The sequence below is a fragment of the Phragmites australis genome, chromosome 3 (genome assembly GCF_958298935.1).
Source record: "Phragmites australis chromosome 3, lpPhrAust1.1, whole genome shotgun sequence".
Taxonomy (NCBI): domain Eukaryota; kingdom Viridiplantae; phylum Streptophyta; class Magnoliopsida; order Poales; family Poaceae; genus Phragmites; species Phragmites australis.
The window spans coordinates 8,225,717-8,242,077 of NC_084923.1; the positions used below are offsets into that span (position 1 = coordinate 8,225,717).

The 16,361-nt window shown below is 45.8% G+C and overlaps 2 protein-coding genes across 7 annotated transcripts; one reads left to right on the forward strand and one right to left on the reverse strand.

Moving 5' to 3' along the window:
- The first annotated feature begins 1,242 nt into the window (after window positions 1-1,242).
- Window positions 1,243-5,017, forward strand: LOC133911940 (heat stress transcription factor A-9-like). 6 transcript variants are annotated; one of them, XR_009908737.1, is made up of 4 exons: window positions 1,243-1,763; window positions 2,660-3,561; window positions 4,269-4,331; window positions 4,642-5,017. XR_009908737.1 is itself a non-coding variant. In XM_062354437.1 (4 exons), the coding sequence occupies exons 1-3, from the start codon at window positions 1,446-1,448 to the stop codon at window positions 4,289-4,291; spliced, it is 1,227 nt and encodes a 408-aa protein (XP_062210421.1). In that variant the 5' UTR covers window positions 1,243-1,445; the 3' UTR covers window positions 4,292-4,331; window positions 4,642-5,017. The 6 variants fall into 6 exon arrangements, 3 of the variants coding, with proteins under 3 accessions (XP_062210421.1, XP_062210423.1, XP_062210420.1); XR_009908739.1 differs by having other exon boundaries at window positions 4,701-5,017; XR_009908738.1 differs by having other exon boundaries at window positions 4,710-5,017.
- Window positions 5,018-11,147: 6,130 nt separating this feature from the next.
- Window positions 11,148-12,516, reverse strand: LOC133911941 (mitogen-activated protein kinase kinase 9-like). Its single transcript, XM_062354440.1, has one exon. The coding sequence runs from the start codon at window positions 12,344-12,346 to the stop codon at window positions 11,345-11,347; it is 1,002 nt and encodes a 333-aa protein (XP_062210424.1). The 5' UTR covers window positions 12,347-12,516; the 3' UTR covers window positions 11,148-11,344.
- Window positions 12,517-16,361: the final 3,845 nt, after the last annotated feature.

A 16,361-nucleotide genomic window follows, 5' to 3' on the forward strand; every position in this document is an offset into this window, starting at 1 on the left:
GTTGCACACTTGCACTGTGGTAGCCGGGGCCGTTTGGATCAGACGAACTCACACGATGCACGCAGAGGTCCCAAGTAATCCTCAGGTCACCGCGCATACTTCATGAGCTAGTTTCATGTTCGAAGTACGACACTTTGGGCTAGAAATCCGCTGAAAATCATAGGAAAAAGGAAGCCCAGTACTGCGCCGGCCATCACTCCGAGGCAGGCCGATCAGTTGGCTTCAGTTTCCACTGGGCCGTACTGGACCGCACAAGCCATGCGCACCCAATACGCTCGTCTGGTCTGATCGCGAGTATTCTCCGCGATCCACTTCTTTGGTACGCCGGATCGACCGCGATTATTATCTGCGATGCGCTTTGTTACTTGGCCTATTATCCATGACTCATTTTCTCGGCAGTCCGGATTGAGTGCGCGCCTATTATCTTGTCCATGAAACATTTTTCAGGCCGAGTAATGGGCCGCATCTCACGGACTGGCCTAGTTGCGCAATGCTATGTTTTTTCGCTTTAGCGAGGGCATTGTGGGCTATGTTGTCGAAGCAGGCTGAGCCTTAGCACCATGGCTGCATTGCTTTGACTTTGACTTTCATGGAGGGCATTATGGGCTATGTTGTTGAAGCTAACTCGTGAGAAAGCAATGAGTCTACCTGGATTCTACTCTGACTGGCACTAGTACGCAGCGCGACGACGAAGCCGACGAGAAAACCGCGTGGTTTGTCGAGTCAGACTTGGGCACCAACTATGACGTCGACAACGACGACATGGTGGACTCTGCCTTCCTCTGGGGCCCAGACGTCAGTCTCTTCAAAAAGCTGAGCTGCTTCCTGCCTCCTTCCGAGCACCCAACCCTGCTAGATTTTTTTTTACAAATTTTCAATAAATTAATATTGTTTAAAAAAATCTCCCTGCTCGGCCGACGAATTCAACGCGACTCGTGGGACCCACGGATCAGATTATTTCAGTTTGCCCCACGTGTCATTGGCCGATGAGTTAAGTATGGAATTCCCAACCTACTTAAACCGCACCACCGGACACGTCTATCACTGACAGGAAGCGGACCCCGCAAAATACGGTATAATTACCTCGGAGAGAATTCGTCATACTCTTGGACTATCACTGACATACCAAACCCACATAGATGGCCCCGCGAGTCAGTGTGTGAAGAGGAAATAGATGCGAACGCATAAAGTATTCCCCGGCCACGCGCCTTCCGTGACCTAACCAACATATAAATATCCTCGTCTACTACATTTTTCTTTCTTATCCCAGAAGGCAACACGGCCGAGCGTAGAGCCGTACAAATCATCAACAAATCTTTAAACCAACCCAACGAAAATCCCCCCCGTCGCCTCGTCTCGAGTTCTCGACCCGTCTCGTCGCGCCGCGCCGCCGCCGCCTCGATCTCGAAGCCGCTCCATAATCCTAGGGTTTTCGCGCCGTCCCCATGGGCTCTAAGAAGCGGTCGCCCCAGCATCCCGCCGCCGGCGAGGAGCCCGGCGATGTCGGCGCCCCGCCGGCGGGGAAGGGGTCGGCAGCGTCGCCGGCGCCTGCCGGGGTGGTGCCGAGGCCGGCGGACGTGGCGCCTTTCCTGACCAAGGTCTACGACATGGTCTCCGACCCGGCGACCGACGCGGTCATCTCCTGGGGCGCTGGCGGCGGCAGCTTCGTGATCTGGGACTCGCACGCCTTCGAACGCGACCTGCTGCCGCGGCACTTCAAGCACAACCACTTTACCAGCTTCATACGCCAGCTCAACACCTACGTGAGATTCCCTGATCCTTGCGACCCCTTGTTTATTCCTATGCACGAATTCAATGTGGTTCTGTGCGGATTGGATGCGATTAAAGCGGCTAGCTAGAGAGTTTTGTTTTCGAATTTGCAACTGCTTGTTTGGAGTAGCTTCCGATCGAACATGCGAGTCTGCTCGGATTGCGTGTAGCTTCTGCATTTTCTCTTGATGTCAATTTTGGTGCGTTCAATTTGGTGCTTGTGTTGAGATTATATATGACTTGGGTTACTTGTGCCATTTCGGAGTTAGTTTCGGTCTGTAGTTCCCTGTGTAACCAATTCAAGTGTTTTGTTGCCTTCTAGAGCTCTGTTGGAAGTGATCCTTTTATTAGCAGAGTAAGGATGCATTTCGCCATTTGGTCATTTCCCCAATTATAGGCTATGTCTATTGAACTTCATAACCGTAGAAAGAATGATGCCTTACTACTTACCAGCATCCTAGCCTGATGCTCTATTGGATGAAACTCTTGCTTACTGTTTGCTGCATCAAACTGTACGCTTGTATTAAATTGTGATTCAGTATATTGCTATTTTGATGGTTACTATAAGTTGTTTATCCAGTTCCATGTTGTTTGATGTACTGACTTTTGCTCAGTGAGTGGCTTAAGTCAATATCTTCTTCTGTGACAGCGTGTTTGCTACTTCTGTCTCCTTATATTTATTGAAACTTGCGCATGAAGCATGTAGCTGGAACACTATAATCATGGAAGCTCAAATAGAGGCATTACTAACTTAGTTATATTATGTTGAAGCATCCTCTGCATAAAATTTACTATCATTTCATCTGGATGTTTTCTATATCGTAATTTCATGTTGAATCTTAAATTTTGCTGTGAGGTGATTCTAGTTTTGTTCCTTTGTTGCAATCAGGGATTTCATAAAGTTGATCCTGATAGATGGGAGTGGGCCAATGAAGGATTTGTTAAGGACCAAAAACATCTTCTGAAGACCATCAAGAGAAAGAAGAAATCCTCTCAGGATGCACCTAGTGATCTGCAGCAAGTGCCTGTCAAAACTGCTCCTGGCACTGAAAACATCGAAATTGGAAAATATGGAGGCCTCGAAAAGGAGGTTGAAACCCTTAAGAGGGACAAAGCTCTTCTTATGCAGCAGCTTGTTGATCTCCGGCAGTACCAGCAATCATCTAGCCTTGAAGTGCAGAGTTTAATTCAACGCCTTCGTGTGATGGAACAGAACCAACAGCAGATGATGGCACTTTTGGCAATAGTTGTCCAGAATCCAAATTTCCTCAATCAGTTGGTGCAGCAGCAGCAGCGCAGAAGTAACTGGTGGAATGATGACGGAAACAGGAAAAGGAGGTTCCATGCTCTGGAACAGGGTCCGGTAGCTGATCAGGAGACTTCTGATGGAGGCACACAAATTATTCAGTATTGTCCTGTTCCTGAAACCTCTAATCAAGTAATATCAGTAAATGGGGCTTTTTGTTCGACCCCTGCACAGGCAGTTTCAAGCCCTGCACTTGCCATGCCCATGGATATAGAAACAACTTCAAACAATGTTGATACTCTCAGTTCAGCTGGGGACCTATTTTCTGACACCTCTGCTCTACATGAATTGGATGACATGGATCTATTTGGTATGGACCTGGAATACATACTTCAACAGCCAGGGCAGGCCGGTCAGATGGAAACACAACATAACTGTCAAGTGGACCCTCCTTTAACTATTCAAGATTATGGATTAGAGCAGGACTGTCAAATGGAAGCACTACAGGACTGCACAAATCCGCAATATGGTATTTACTAATTGCTGTATGGCATCGTCTCATTCTGTTCTTTTTTTATACAAGACATGCATATGTTATTTTACTTAGCCATATGTTATTTTACTTAGCTGTCGATTTGCTATGCCCAATTGTTCATGTTTGAAGGCAAATACCAAACTATACATGTATGTGCACAGCAGATCAGGTTGTGTTTGGTGGTCAGTTGTGCTGAGATTTTGCAAAGACAAAGACATTCCGGGTCACATTTCTGTTGCTGGTTGGCTGCTTGCCACAGTGCCATGTTTTTTCCTTTTATGTGGAAGAAACAGTACTAGGCAAGTAGCTATTTTTCTAAATCCAATAATTGAGAAGTCACAATTCCTGTTACAGCCAGACATATGGTCCAGGGACAAGTTTCATCACACAGGCACACAAAACAAAGCTATTTGTTGTTTTTATGAGAAACGGGAGGAAATATCTTATTTTGTAAATAATAGTATACATAAGTCAATAGTTACAGAAGAAATGAGAAGGAAATGTGCAAAATTTAATTTATTTTGGTCCAAACTATCTAGCCAGTCTTGAATTACAGGAAAATGTTTTATAGTTTAGCCTAGGGATAACCATGGCAAATTCTGTTTTGAAATCTATTCGTTTGTGGTATTGATTATATTCTATTATCCCATGCTTTGTTTTTTTGTGTCTTGTCCTGTTCCATCCAGTGTTCTAACAAATTTAGTTCTTTTGTTTCAGCTGATGTCATAACCGAAGCATGAGCGATTGTCCAGGAGCACCCTGTCCAGTAACATTACATTGGTAGGGATGGTTTACCATGAAAAAGCCTTTTCTACTCTGTTTTTTTTTTAATTTTACTGTGAGTTTGCTAAATCAAACATAATACAGCATCACCTGTATTTGATTCCACTACAATAGCTGCTGCCTTTCGTCTAGATCATAATTCTACAGCTGCTACTTAACCTTTCCGTATCTCAATGTTTTTCTCTGAAGAGAAGTTGGCAACAAACACACATTTTGATATGGGCGTATCAAGTTCTTTACATTCATTTTCATCGTTTTTCTTTCCCTTATTTTCTTATCTTTTTTAAAAATGTTTGTTTGGTTGTAGGACTTTATGGTTCCTTTACCAGCGTAGCAATGTGGTTCCACCTACTGATGCGGTTTCAGTTTCTGCAGCTTTGTGATGAACGGAGTCCTGAGACTGGCGAGGTTAGCCACGTGGGCTACCATTGGCGACCTGAAGACGGTAGATGTGCTCAGGAAGTATACTAATACTCTAAAAAGACAATAACACATGCTTGACTATACAGGATCTGTCCTTTTTCTTTTTGCCTTTTTCACGCGTTCAAGGCAGTAGGATAGGGATTTTTTTTTGCACAACTCTCTGTCCTTCGTTAACGGAAGTTAGCGTCCATCATTTGCTGTATATACTGTTGTATTGGATTTGTACATGTACATGAGCAATTACATGGTTCGTTACGTACGATGAGCTCTTCCCTACATTCGTTTTATCCTTCCTTTTGTATAGGGACCTTGCAGGCTGCATCGGTGCGGCTTATGTCCAGGCTTCGGGAGACATGTTCGCTGCTCTCCTAAATCTGTGTATACGAAGATATGATCAAATTTATATTCAACCGTGCTCGCTATCATGTAGCAAGCTTTCTTTCTCGGAAACACTTCGGCCGCAGCGGACTAGTATGGAGCCGAGCCCCTCCGGGTTCAAGCCTCCGTCCTACACCCCTCACGTCTTCAATGAAGACCGCGCCACGAGGAAGCACGTAAAAAAAACACTCCGCCGCCACCCGCACAATTTTTACTGGGAAGTCCCAGGGCGAATTCGCAGACCTGGCATCTCACCTTACCAACTAACCGTCATCTCACCGGCAGCCTGGCAAACCACCAAACCGTGTTTCGCCTAGCCGCAACTACGGCTTGTTTGGTTATGATTGCTTAAGAAAAAGTTATGCCTGAGAGTAGATTGGGATTTTGATGTTTTTTTTCTTTGTTACTATTGGTTGGAGCCCATGATTGTTTAAAAAAAAGTTACGTTTGTGATATATCTGTTTGATTAGTGGTGTGAGATTGAGATTGTAAAGTGTTAATACACACAATAGTAACAAAGAAAAACACATAATTTATCCAATAAAAGATAAATTTATTATGAACTCATCCCACATGTTATGTCTATCTGCCCACTAATTTATCCTTAAAAGAGGTATCTAGTAATCACAAATACATCCGATGGCAAAAGAATAAGAAAAACAATCTACCACAAATATCCCGATAAGAAGTTTTTTTAACTGCACCCCAATACAAATAAACAACGGCATACTCGATACTGAAATGGTTGTGTGGTGGTTGTACGCTTGTTAATAGTCTTCTTTCGACCAAAAAAAAAAAAAAAGAAGAGCGCGGGAGCTGCGTGTGCTAAAGGCTGAAGGCTAATTGGTCCGGTGAGTATGGAGAATAGTGTAGTCCGAGCATTGATTGTTATTAGCAAAGAACACTCGAGTGCGTAAATGCAGGCAGCTGTTAGCGCCGGAGTCGAGCATCCGTTTTTGGTCGCCTGAGTCAGGCAGCTCGTAACCAAACAAAGCACCTGGCGTGTCTCCACTCTCCAGCAAGCATCCGGCCAGGCAATTTGGCTCCAGGGCAACGACTTGACGAGCTAAGCAGCGTCCCCGTTGCACCGTTGGTGCGCGAGGCTTTGAGGACTCGGCTGCTCGGCTGTGTCGCGCTCGCCCGGCGGGTTGGCCCAAGGCCCAAGCACTGCGGTGCATCGGTGATCGGCTTGCCGGGGACGTGAATTGCTCGCTACAGAGCCCAGAAATCGAAAGAAGGGCACGAGCCAGGGGGCCAGCAGCGTGAGAGCAACAGGCGGAGCAGGAGCAGGCAGTGATCTCACCGGTATTCGTTGTTTTACAATCACACCCTACTCATCGTCGTCACTGACCGACGTCCCACTCCAGTGGCCCACACTGGTGCTAATCCTTGCCCATTCTTTAACTAGTGTTTAGTTCATAGGATAGGAGGAGATGGAGCGGTGTTTGAATAAAGATTAGTGAGATGAGATGGTTTGAAATTAGAAATATTCTTTAAAGATTTAGAATGAAGTTGTTCTAAAAAATATCGAAACGTAGTCATTACATCTCGAATGTGACACTGACGATAGATTTGAGAGACTAAAATAAACTCATTACATTCCACTCACTAAATAAACGTCTACATATATAAATAAAATCATCGTAACATCGAATATATGAGTCAAATTATCTCATCTCATCTTATTATCTAACCAAACACTAAATAAAGAAGCGCTGAGTCCGGATGTACTGCGGCCACGTACGTTATCTTGGGCTATTGGATGGGCGATAATCATTCAGTCCGGAAAGAGCACGCCGAACTGGCAAAGAAAGATCAAACAGATCTCAGAGTTTTCCACTACCCTTACCACGCGTCGAGTCATCCACTGTATTGTACTGCATCTACTGGCGCTACGGCAGAGGAAGAAAGCAAGCGCAAACCCGTACGACAGAGCGGCAACCGAGGCCCGCCTTCCGCTTCCGGGAAACACCCAAATCTCGGCCAGCCCTGCACAGTTTAGGTGTGTTTTGTCCGATATCTCGTCATTCTGGCTCAATAAATATGTAAAATTTCGAAAATATGTTTATTTAAGTTGTTTATGTTTACTGTTGCAGTATGATCTAATGAATACAAATATACGATCTCATTCTGTTACATAGAGTGAAGCTTGATTCCAATTTTGCTCCGTAGCTGGGTCCAGTTGTCAATATTAAAAATTATTTTTTACAAATAACTAATTATAATCTCAACTCTTAACATCGGCTTATACGATTAAATTCAATTAAGAAAAACTAACTCAATTTATTCAACCAGATATAACTAATCAAATATTATTTTTAATAAATATGGCTACATTAAATCTGCTTATACAATTCTGCTTAAAAAAACTCGTCCGAACTAAATACACCCTAATTGCTGCAGAAGAAGCCGTCAGGTTGGTTCCTTTTCCCTTCCGAACCATCTCCCGATGATTCCACTGGCAGTTCTGGCCGTTCGGCACAGGTCATGCCACCACAAAGGGCGAAGGAGACCGAGGCGAAGGGTGTGGCCACCGCTGCTTCGTCACAACTGTTGGCGACGTCAGAGTCGAGTCTGCTTCGCTGGTTTCTCCACCGCGAACCAAAGCGCAACGCTGGATGTAAGGTACTGCTGCTTTGTGATGGGGTTGGAGCCGGAGGTGGCTGCCGTGAGCCACTCTGCGTTGTCTTCGTCGGGCTACTACCATCACAAATCGGTGCACCGCCCCCTTAAACCAGAGGGTCGCGGATTGAAGAACCGAATTAAATCTCCAGTAGCAATCCCAACCTCGGCAGCACGCCAAGCGGAGGCGAACCGTGCCGATAGTGGTGGGGGATTAGAGGGCGGGGGAGGGGGCTATTTTTTTCAGATCAGAGGAGAGCCATGACAGCACGTCCTGGGAGAACTCGACGCGAGGCATGCTATTGCGGCGCTGTTGTGGTGCAGGCGGAGGTGGACAGCAATGGCGATTTCCCGGCCGCTGGGGTTGTACTCATCAGAGAAGTGTGAGAGGAGGGAGGAAGCACCTCAAAAGAGAATGGTGCAGAGGGGAGGAAGCAAGTGGCGGCGGATCTACAAATAAAAGATACCAGGAAGAAGATTTACTATCTTTGGTCTTGTTGATCTCGAGCTGGTGTGCTAGTTTTCGTTTGTGGAGAGGACAATCGATATCGATTTGGTGCGATGGTGGATCAGGAAAAGGCGGGGATCAACGAAGAAGACTCTTGTCGTGGGAACCAGTCCAAGCGTTATTTCACATGAAGCTTCTAGATGATAGCAAGCTCGATCGGGAAGCTTCCGAGCGCCACGCATCAGCCCAGCTCATCTAACCGTTCCTTCGCAATCGGACGTTGGGAAGAACCAACCAATGAGGAGCGAGAGAACCCGACAGGCTTTAGATAGTAAGAGATATTTAGTTTGAAAATATAAAAAAATCACACGTGTAAATTTTGTCTTAAAAAATATATTTATAATATTATTTTTATTAGATATTATTAATATATTCTAATAAAAAATTATGATTAATATTGCATGTCAAAGACTAAAAAATCAAAAGCGATACATTTACGAGCAAAGTGAGTATCTATATATCCATCTGCTTCGTTTGATCTGCAGTAGCGATGCATACGTGGCTTCAGTGGCAAAACTAGAGTGAAATGGAGGAGTGTGGAGGATCTTACCTAACATGGTTTCAGCGGTCTGCTATGGATGTAAAAGTTTAAATCGTGAGGGTATGCTAGAGATAAAATTTTAGAGATTAGCATTGATTTTTGATTTTTATATAGATACATCCGCACCTCTGCTCTCCAATTTCTCCATGTATCTTCGCCCCTGCGTGGCTTCCCGACTGTCGTTCTTCCTTGGCCGAGAGCGACAACACAGAGCGTGACTGATGGAGAAAATCATGACCAACGTTACACATTAAAAAACATAAAAAATCAAAAGGGATAAGTATTTATGACAAAGTGAGTATCTATCCATCCATCCATCCGCTTCGTTCGATCTGCAGTGGCGATACGTACGTGCCTTCCCGACTGTTCGTCCGTGGCCGAGAGCGACAACGCAGAGCCGTGACTGGAAACTGGAGTCAAAAGGCGCATGTGTATCGCCCGAGCTATGTGCATGGTTGTATGGAATTTGACATTGCTTTCAAAGGAATGTGATGCAAACAATAGACCTTTCGTTCTACTGGTTGGTATATCATACACCATATAACAAACTTTGTGCGTGTAAGCGCATTGCCAATGTTCGGTTTAATTGCATTCAAGCTTCCCTTGACGTAGGTGCTCGCCTGCGTTTAGAATTTGTTTCTTAGGTGTGTTTCTCTCTTGGATTATATCTAAGTAAGTTACATATACACGTATGCACGTTCAGTGGTACTATATATTTCTCGTATTAAGATCTAGTGACCTCTAGTCTCTCTTAGCGTATGTAAGGGACTTATATATGTATGTGTATATGCGGTATGAGTAAGATATACTTCGGTTGTGTACAATATACCCTTAAAAAAAATTGCTCGGTTTAATTCCGTGGAGCCGATCCCAACTTTGATAAGAAGCAAGCAGGTAATGCGGCAGGAAGACTCACCTGTCTCAATGCAGGGCACAATGTGAAATTCATTCATGTGAATCAAGGCGACAGTAAAAAGAACAGCATCCGAAAAATGCACATATAGGCATAAGATGAACTGTGTACTATGGCATTTCCATCGCATATGCTCTAGAATAACCTAGAAGATCATGCATCATTTTGCGCGTTCCTACCAAGTGGAATAAGTACGAACAATGTGCCGTCGCACGGAAGAAAATTATATGGGATCCTCTGCAAAAAAGCCTCCGTGAGACCCTGATCTACGCCGTTCGTTCTGGATCCAACGGTCTGATTGAATATATATGAGAGAAGTACAGGACACGTGTCACGCAGAGATGAGGGTCTTTTTGTGAGACCCGATCTCACAGAATTTCTTTCCCCGTCGCACCCACTCAAAACCCCAATTGTACTTCTGGTCGGCAGTTCCAATGGATTGGCATCCTCTTACTCAAAAGTCAAATCGTTGGGATCGTTGGATCTAATATAGACGTATCAAATTTGGTGATATAATACTAACACAGTAACGATATGTATCTTGCATACACTAATTTTAGCTACAATACCAAGCGATACAGTAAATGATTACAAATCCCTATATCTCATCTCACAAAACACTGTTTATCTCGGGGGATTTGGATCCCGTTCGAACTACGTTGTCAGCACAGCCGGTTAAGTAGTTATTAGTACCCTTTTTGTTTGCTAGCTCGTTTCCGTGATGATTATGCCTTCTGTTATTTTTCACCTTTTATTTATGCCATTGCTCACAACTCGTTATAGCCCAAGTGTATGCCCAACGCATGGTGACATGAGTCATCGACGGACTGCTGTACATGATACAAAAGGAGGCAATGTCCTAGGGTATGGTGGGGTGCTCCTGTTTTAACAGCTTTTATAGCAGTCAAGAAAATTCATAATTATTCGCCTAACTCTCAGGTTGTATATCGTATTTCCTTTTTTTTCATTTTCGGCATTGGGCTCGGCTTAATGGCTTGTAAACTTAAATATAGATATTCTTATACTACTCTGTCACTCTTTTTAATATAATCGTTCATATGGTAGCTTTTAAAAAAAGTCATCTCAACTGTTCTGTAGTACGCACATAATCACACCTTCGCCAATGATGACGCCCAAATGCAACAACCCCAGCAGAAACTAATTCATTCATCGCCATTAATTTTAAGCACAAAAAATGTACACTTTACAGCTGAGAAACAACTAGTATTTCCTTTCAACAAAGCTTTGGTAAATAATGACATTTTTTAGGTGTAGTGGCCTTAATTTTCGATAGGTAAGAGTTGGGAGCAAAACGATCATGGAAATTTTAGGGTCTTTTTTTAGTGGGAAATTTTATGTATGTCCATGCGTGTAGAAAATTTCCGCAGCATCGCTTAAAATGAGCAGCTTGACAATTCACGCAGCCACTGAATTTCACAAAATTTGCCTCTTGCAATTTGCGAAATGAGCTAAAAAACGAAGGAACACTCGCATGACCAAAAGGTCAAAGGAAAAACACCACGTATGACAGGTTATTCGTCCACGTGGTGTGACTTATGTACACATCAGCTCGTTCTGGCTCTCCTAAATCTCCCTAGTTAATTAATGACCGGCGGGCAGTTTGGCTACAGGTCGTCCAGCTCCGCCTCCGCGACGAGCGCGGCGAGTGCTTGCTGCGCGCCGGCCGCGTCCCGCTCGGCGACGAACGGGTGCTCCAGCAGCTCGGCCACGGAAGCGCGCCGCCCGGCCTTCTTCTCGAGGCACCGAGCCACGAAGTCCCGGAACTCCTCCGACGCCGCGGCCGGCGGCTCCGGCGCCTCGCCGAAGCAGATGGCGCACATGAGCGCGGCCCAGTCCGGGCGCTGCCCCTCGGGCAGGAGCGGGAAGTGGCCCAGGTACAGCTCCAGGATGGCCACCCCGAGGCTCCACACGTCGGCGGCGTAGGGGTCGTAGTCGCCGGAGTACGCCTCCGGGTCGAACCGCTCCGGGGACATGTACGCCGCCGTGCCGACGTAGGACGCGCAGGGGTCAAGCCGCCGCCGCAGCACCTTGCCCGCTCCGAAGTCAGCGATCTTGACCTCGCCGGCGGTGCCTAGGAGCAGGTTCGACGGCTTCAGGTCGCGGTGCACGATGCGCAGCGCGTGGAGCGCCGAGAGACCGAGGAGCGCCTGCCGCGCCACGGCGGCAATGGGGCGCTCCCCCATCGGGCGGCCCAGCCGACGGAGCAAGCCTGCGAGGGAGCCCCCGGCCATGAGCTCCAGCGCTAGCGCCGCGGGCCCCTCCCCAGCGGCGGCCGACGCGGACGGGACCACGGCGTGGAGGCGCACGACGTGCGGCGCGTCTGCAGCGAGCATGAGTATCTCGGTCTCCCGCGCCGCGGAAGGGTCCCCGGCCGCGAAGAGCTTGAGCGCGAGCGGCTGCCCCGACCGGCGGAGGCGCGCCTTGTATACTGTTCCGCCGTTGCCGTGTCCAAGAACGGAGACCCTCTCGTAGTCGGAGAGGCGGGAATCGGAGGTGGACGGCACGGCGGCGGGCTGCGGCTGCGGCTGCGGCGGCAGGCACAGGGCGAAGTGGTCGAGCGGGAGGGTGAGATGCGACAGCTGGCGGCGCTGGCGGACGAGGGCCATCGGTTTCTTGCAGTCGAGGCGGGCGAGGTGGGGAGTAGGAGACACCGAGAGCCCGATGGGGTTGGGCGAGGTGAGGAGGTAAGCAACTAACGAGCGGGAGGTGGAGTGTATATATGGAGTGGGAGTTGGAGACGGAGACGGGCGGGTGAGAGTGGAGTGCGGTGGATGCACCGCCGGTGAGTGATTTCGGTTGGATCTCTATCACTCATCTCCTGTGTGCTATCTGCTATGTTATGCCGTGCTATGCGCCACGCTGCCCGCAGTCTGCGGTTTGTCACCACCTTGCAGCAGGCATGCGTTTTAGTGGTTTCTTTTATGGCACTGGATTGCCTCGTTTTCATCGAGGGTCTATTTTACAGGAAATACGTATTCAGTATCTGAGTGGGATATTGTGATGGTTAAAAATGTAGCTCGAAGATCAATCTATGTTTGAATTGAGCTGGCCGTTTAAATAAATTGCAATTTATCTATTTTTAAAGTGTTTGAAACCAACTTATTTTCTAAAAATCATCCTAGACACTTGGATCAACGTCAAACTACTTATAAGGTGAGATGGTGATTCCTTCATATTACCTCAATTTAGCACATGTAGCTAAAGAGAGATCTCATGTCTGATCTAGAAAAACCACGACAATGCATGCTACTGTGTTGCTACTATGTCATGATAGTATCAAGTTAAGTAGTAGTTATATATTATAGCGGTGAATATTGTTACAAGGGTTTTTACAAAATACCACTGAGGCTATAAAACCCTGGTAATTGTATTGTGGATCCTCCCTTGGATAGGAAGAAGACATGTTAGGCAATGACAACTTCGGTGTACTCCAAGTGAAAGGTGGTCATTTCTTCAAAAAGAGTTGCAAGACTTCTAATATTAATGATTAGTTGAACAAATAGATTAACGGAAGTAGGAGGAAGGGGAAAAAATTAACTACTGGCACCATAATGAAATCTACAATTTCATGGTAAATAAGAGAAAATATTGACACTTACTCATTGAGATTCAATTTGGACCTCTGGATGCACGAAAATCGGCTCAATCTACCCATGCATCTTATATATTTTTTAAAATATAAGCCTTAACTATATATAAACATCACAATGGCTATGATTACGAAACAGTTTAGACAGTTGCATTCTGATTTAGTACTTATCCTTTAGCCACTCCGCTCCTAATTCGCAATCACGTGCCACATTAGCGCATACCAGGAACGAACAGCCTCCTCGTAATCACGGCAACCAAAGTTAGGTTTCTTTCCGTTTTCTCGTGCCCGGCCGGTCCGTTCCAGGCGGCAGGCACGAACCCGACCAGCGCAGCCGCCGTCTCCGCAGGTGAACGGAGCCGCGGAGGTGAGCGCACCCGTGAGATGCTCCCCTGGACGAAATCGGGCGAGAAAACGTGCGGGCGCGGTGGAGGCGTACGGGTGAAACCGCCGATGGAAGGAAGAGGGGAAGAACTTTCTAACACCTCGCTCGCGCACGCACGCACGCACGATTGGGATGCGCTGGGGTCGGGCCCGCCCAAGTTGCTCCACCTCCACGTTTCCACGACAGCCATCGAGCGCGCGCGCGCGCCTTCGTCGCATCGCCTGGATCTGGCGAGCGGAGCAACGCACGGTGCTTCCATTGGTTGCGTGACGCTGTGCCGTCACAGCCTCACAGGTCACACAGCGTGCGTTTTTTTCTTTTATTTTTGCTTTGCTGCCACAGGAGCACAGGCCAAGTTGCCTGATTCTTTCTTTCGAATCGGCGAGTTGACTGTTGGAAACCGGTCGCGCTGATAGATTTTTGCTCGTTTGAGATCTGAACTGGAGCATGCAATGCAAGCTGCGTGGGTACGAAGAATGCTTTGTGGGAAAAAGGTTGCTCATCTAGCTCCTCCATAAAACCTTTTTAGTTTTTTTCTTCTAAAATTTCTTTGGATAACTGAACTATTGTCCAATTGCAAAGTGGGATTTGGCCGTTTAGGGCATGCGTTTGACGGGTTTTGGATTATTTTCTTTCTGAAAGACTTCACGGGTGAGATTCTGCTGGACCAAGAAAGATTAGATGCGTTTCTCCAAGATTTTGAGTCAAAAGTTTTCCTTACAAGTAATATTTAAAAATAGTGAAGATTCGATCTAATTTTTGCTGGATAACTAAACTGGAGCATTGTTGAATCCCACGCTACGAAGCAAGCTGATCACACTCTTCCCTCTTATTAGCATTTTCTTTTCGCCAAATCGCTGTCATTATCACCTCTCTTTTCCCCGTTGCCAGCCCATACCCATAAACAAATCCCCATGACGCACGCCTTGTTCGTGATAAGTTGCACGTCCCTCTCGGCTCCGGTTTACTTTAGGCGCAACTTTTCACTTGTCCCGATCTCGCTCAACCTTTTTGCGGAGGAATATAGAAAAAACGATACCTTGCCAAGTGCTTCAACCAACCCGATCGAGGAGGAGAGGTAACACGTGATGGAGTGGAATCCGCCCGCACGGGACAACGCAGGCGGTTGGGTGGATCCTTCTTCTCCCCCGCTTCTCATTTTCCCCAACCGCCGCCAGGTTCCTACCGCCTTCGCTTCGGCCTTCCTCGTGCGTGCGTGCTCGCGCGCGCGCAGCTGCGTTAACTGTCGCTCCGGTGCTCACTGCTCGCTGGTGCTGAGTACTCCTATTTGATATTAATTTTGTTCTCTTTTAAATATTGTTGTAACGGTTGGCATACAAAATATATTATAACAAATTCCTTCATACATTATATATTTATTTTTTTTATTTCTCTCATATTTAATCAATAGCACATAAGTCGTTAATCTATCACACTTATTAATTTAAACTTCACTTTTCAATAATCTTTAATATATGTATTTAGTAAAACACCCTTTAAAAACCTAAATCAACATGTATTTAAAAACAAAATCAAAATTTTAAAATAAGATCTATTTAAAAATGAAGATATTAATAGCATTTCAGGCCCGGGCGTAGTGCTATGGGTTGCAGTGCATTCCATCTTCCCATTGGAGTTGGTTTTCTGGACTCGTGCCATTAGAAATGGAGTCATAGACCCACGGTGTCAGCTACGCTAACGTCATGATCCCCTTGTGCTACTATTAGATTTGGGTGTATCAACTTTGGAGGTTACTTGAGCTCACAGCAGCCGCTGAAAGGGGATCCAACTATATAAAAAGTGCATTGCGTTTAAGGGATCAGGACCATTAGATACAAATGATTAGCAAATTCGCAAACTAAACAATGTACGAAATGGAATGCACTTGTCAGGTTGCGGAGTTCGTACTCGAAGAATCTCGCCATTTCGCTGGACTTTTGATCTAGCCCGCCGCACAAACACGGAGGCAAAGTCCAGTCCAAGAACTACCGAGCTACATTCTTCCATTCTTTGCTTATCCTTTTCATTTTTGACCCTGTATCAGTCACACAATCATAACCAATTTTTAAGGACCCTATAAACCAAATTGTTTTTTAAAACGGAATGTCACTTTGTGCCTTAAATAGCTTTTCCCCATTCCCCCTTCACGCCGCACTATAACCGACTTTACTGCAGTTGCACGCCAGCCTGATTATCACTACCTTACCGCAACGCAGATTTAATTCTACAATTCACTGTCCAATAATCACCGATTCTACAATTCACTATCGAATAAATTCTATTTACTTCTATACCATTGAATAAATATTTTAGTTACTGATATGTCATCGACTTCCGACACTACCCCGCTGTACTGTTCAGCTCATTATGAACAGTACCCGAGAGCTAAAAAAAGTCACACAAAAAATATGTCGATTTTTGTGCACGCTCTATAATTCATAATCAACCCATTTTAACTGTATTCACCTAAAAATACTGTGTAAAATTCAAACTAAAATTTCTTAAAATGTGCTACTTTTGTAATACGGAAGCAATTTGCTGCTACAGTTGACGAAGAAATGGACATGACTTGTGGCAATAGAGTGATTTTTTTTATCATGTTTAAGTGGCTGCAGAGTAGATCACATTATTTTTTTTCTGAATAAAG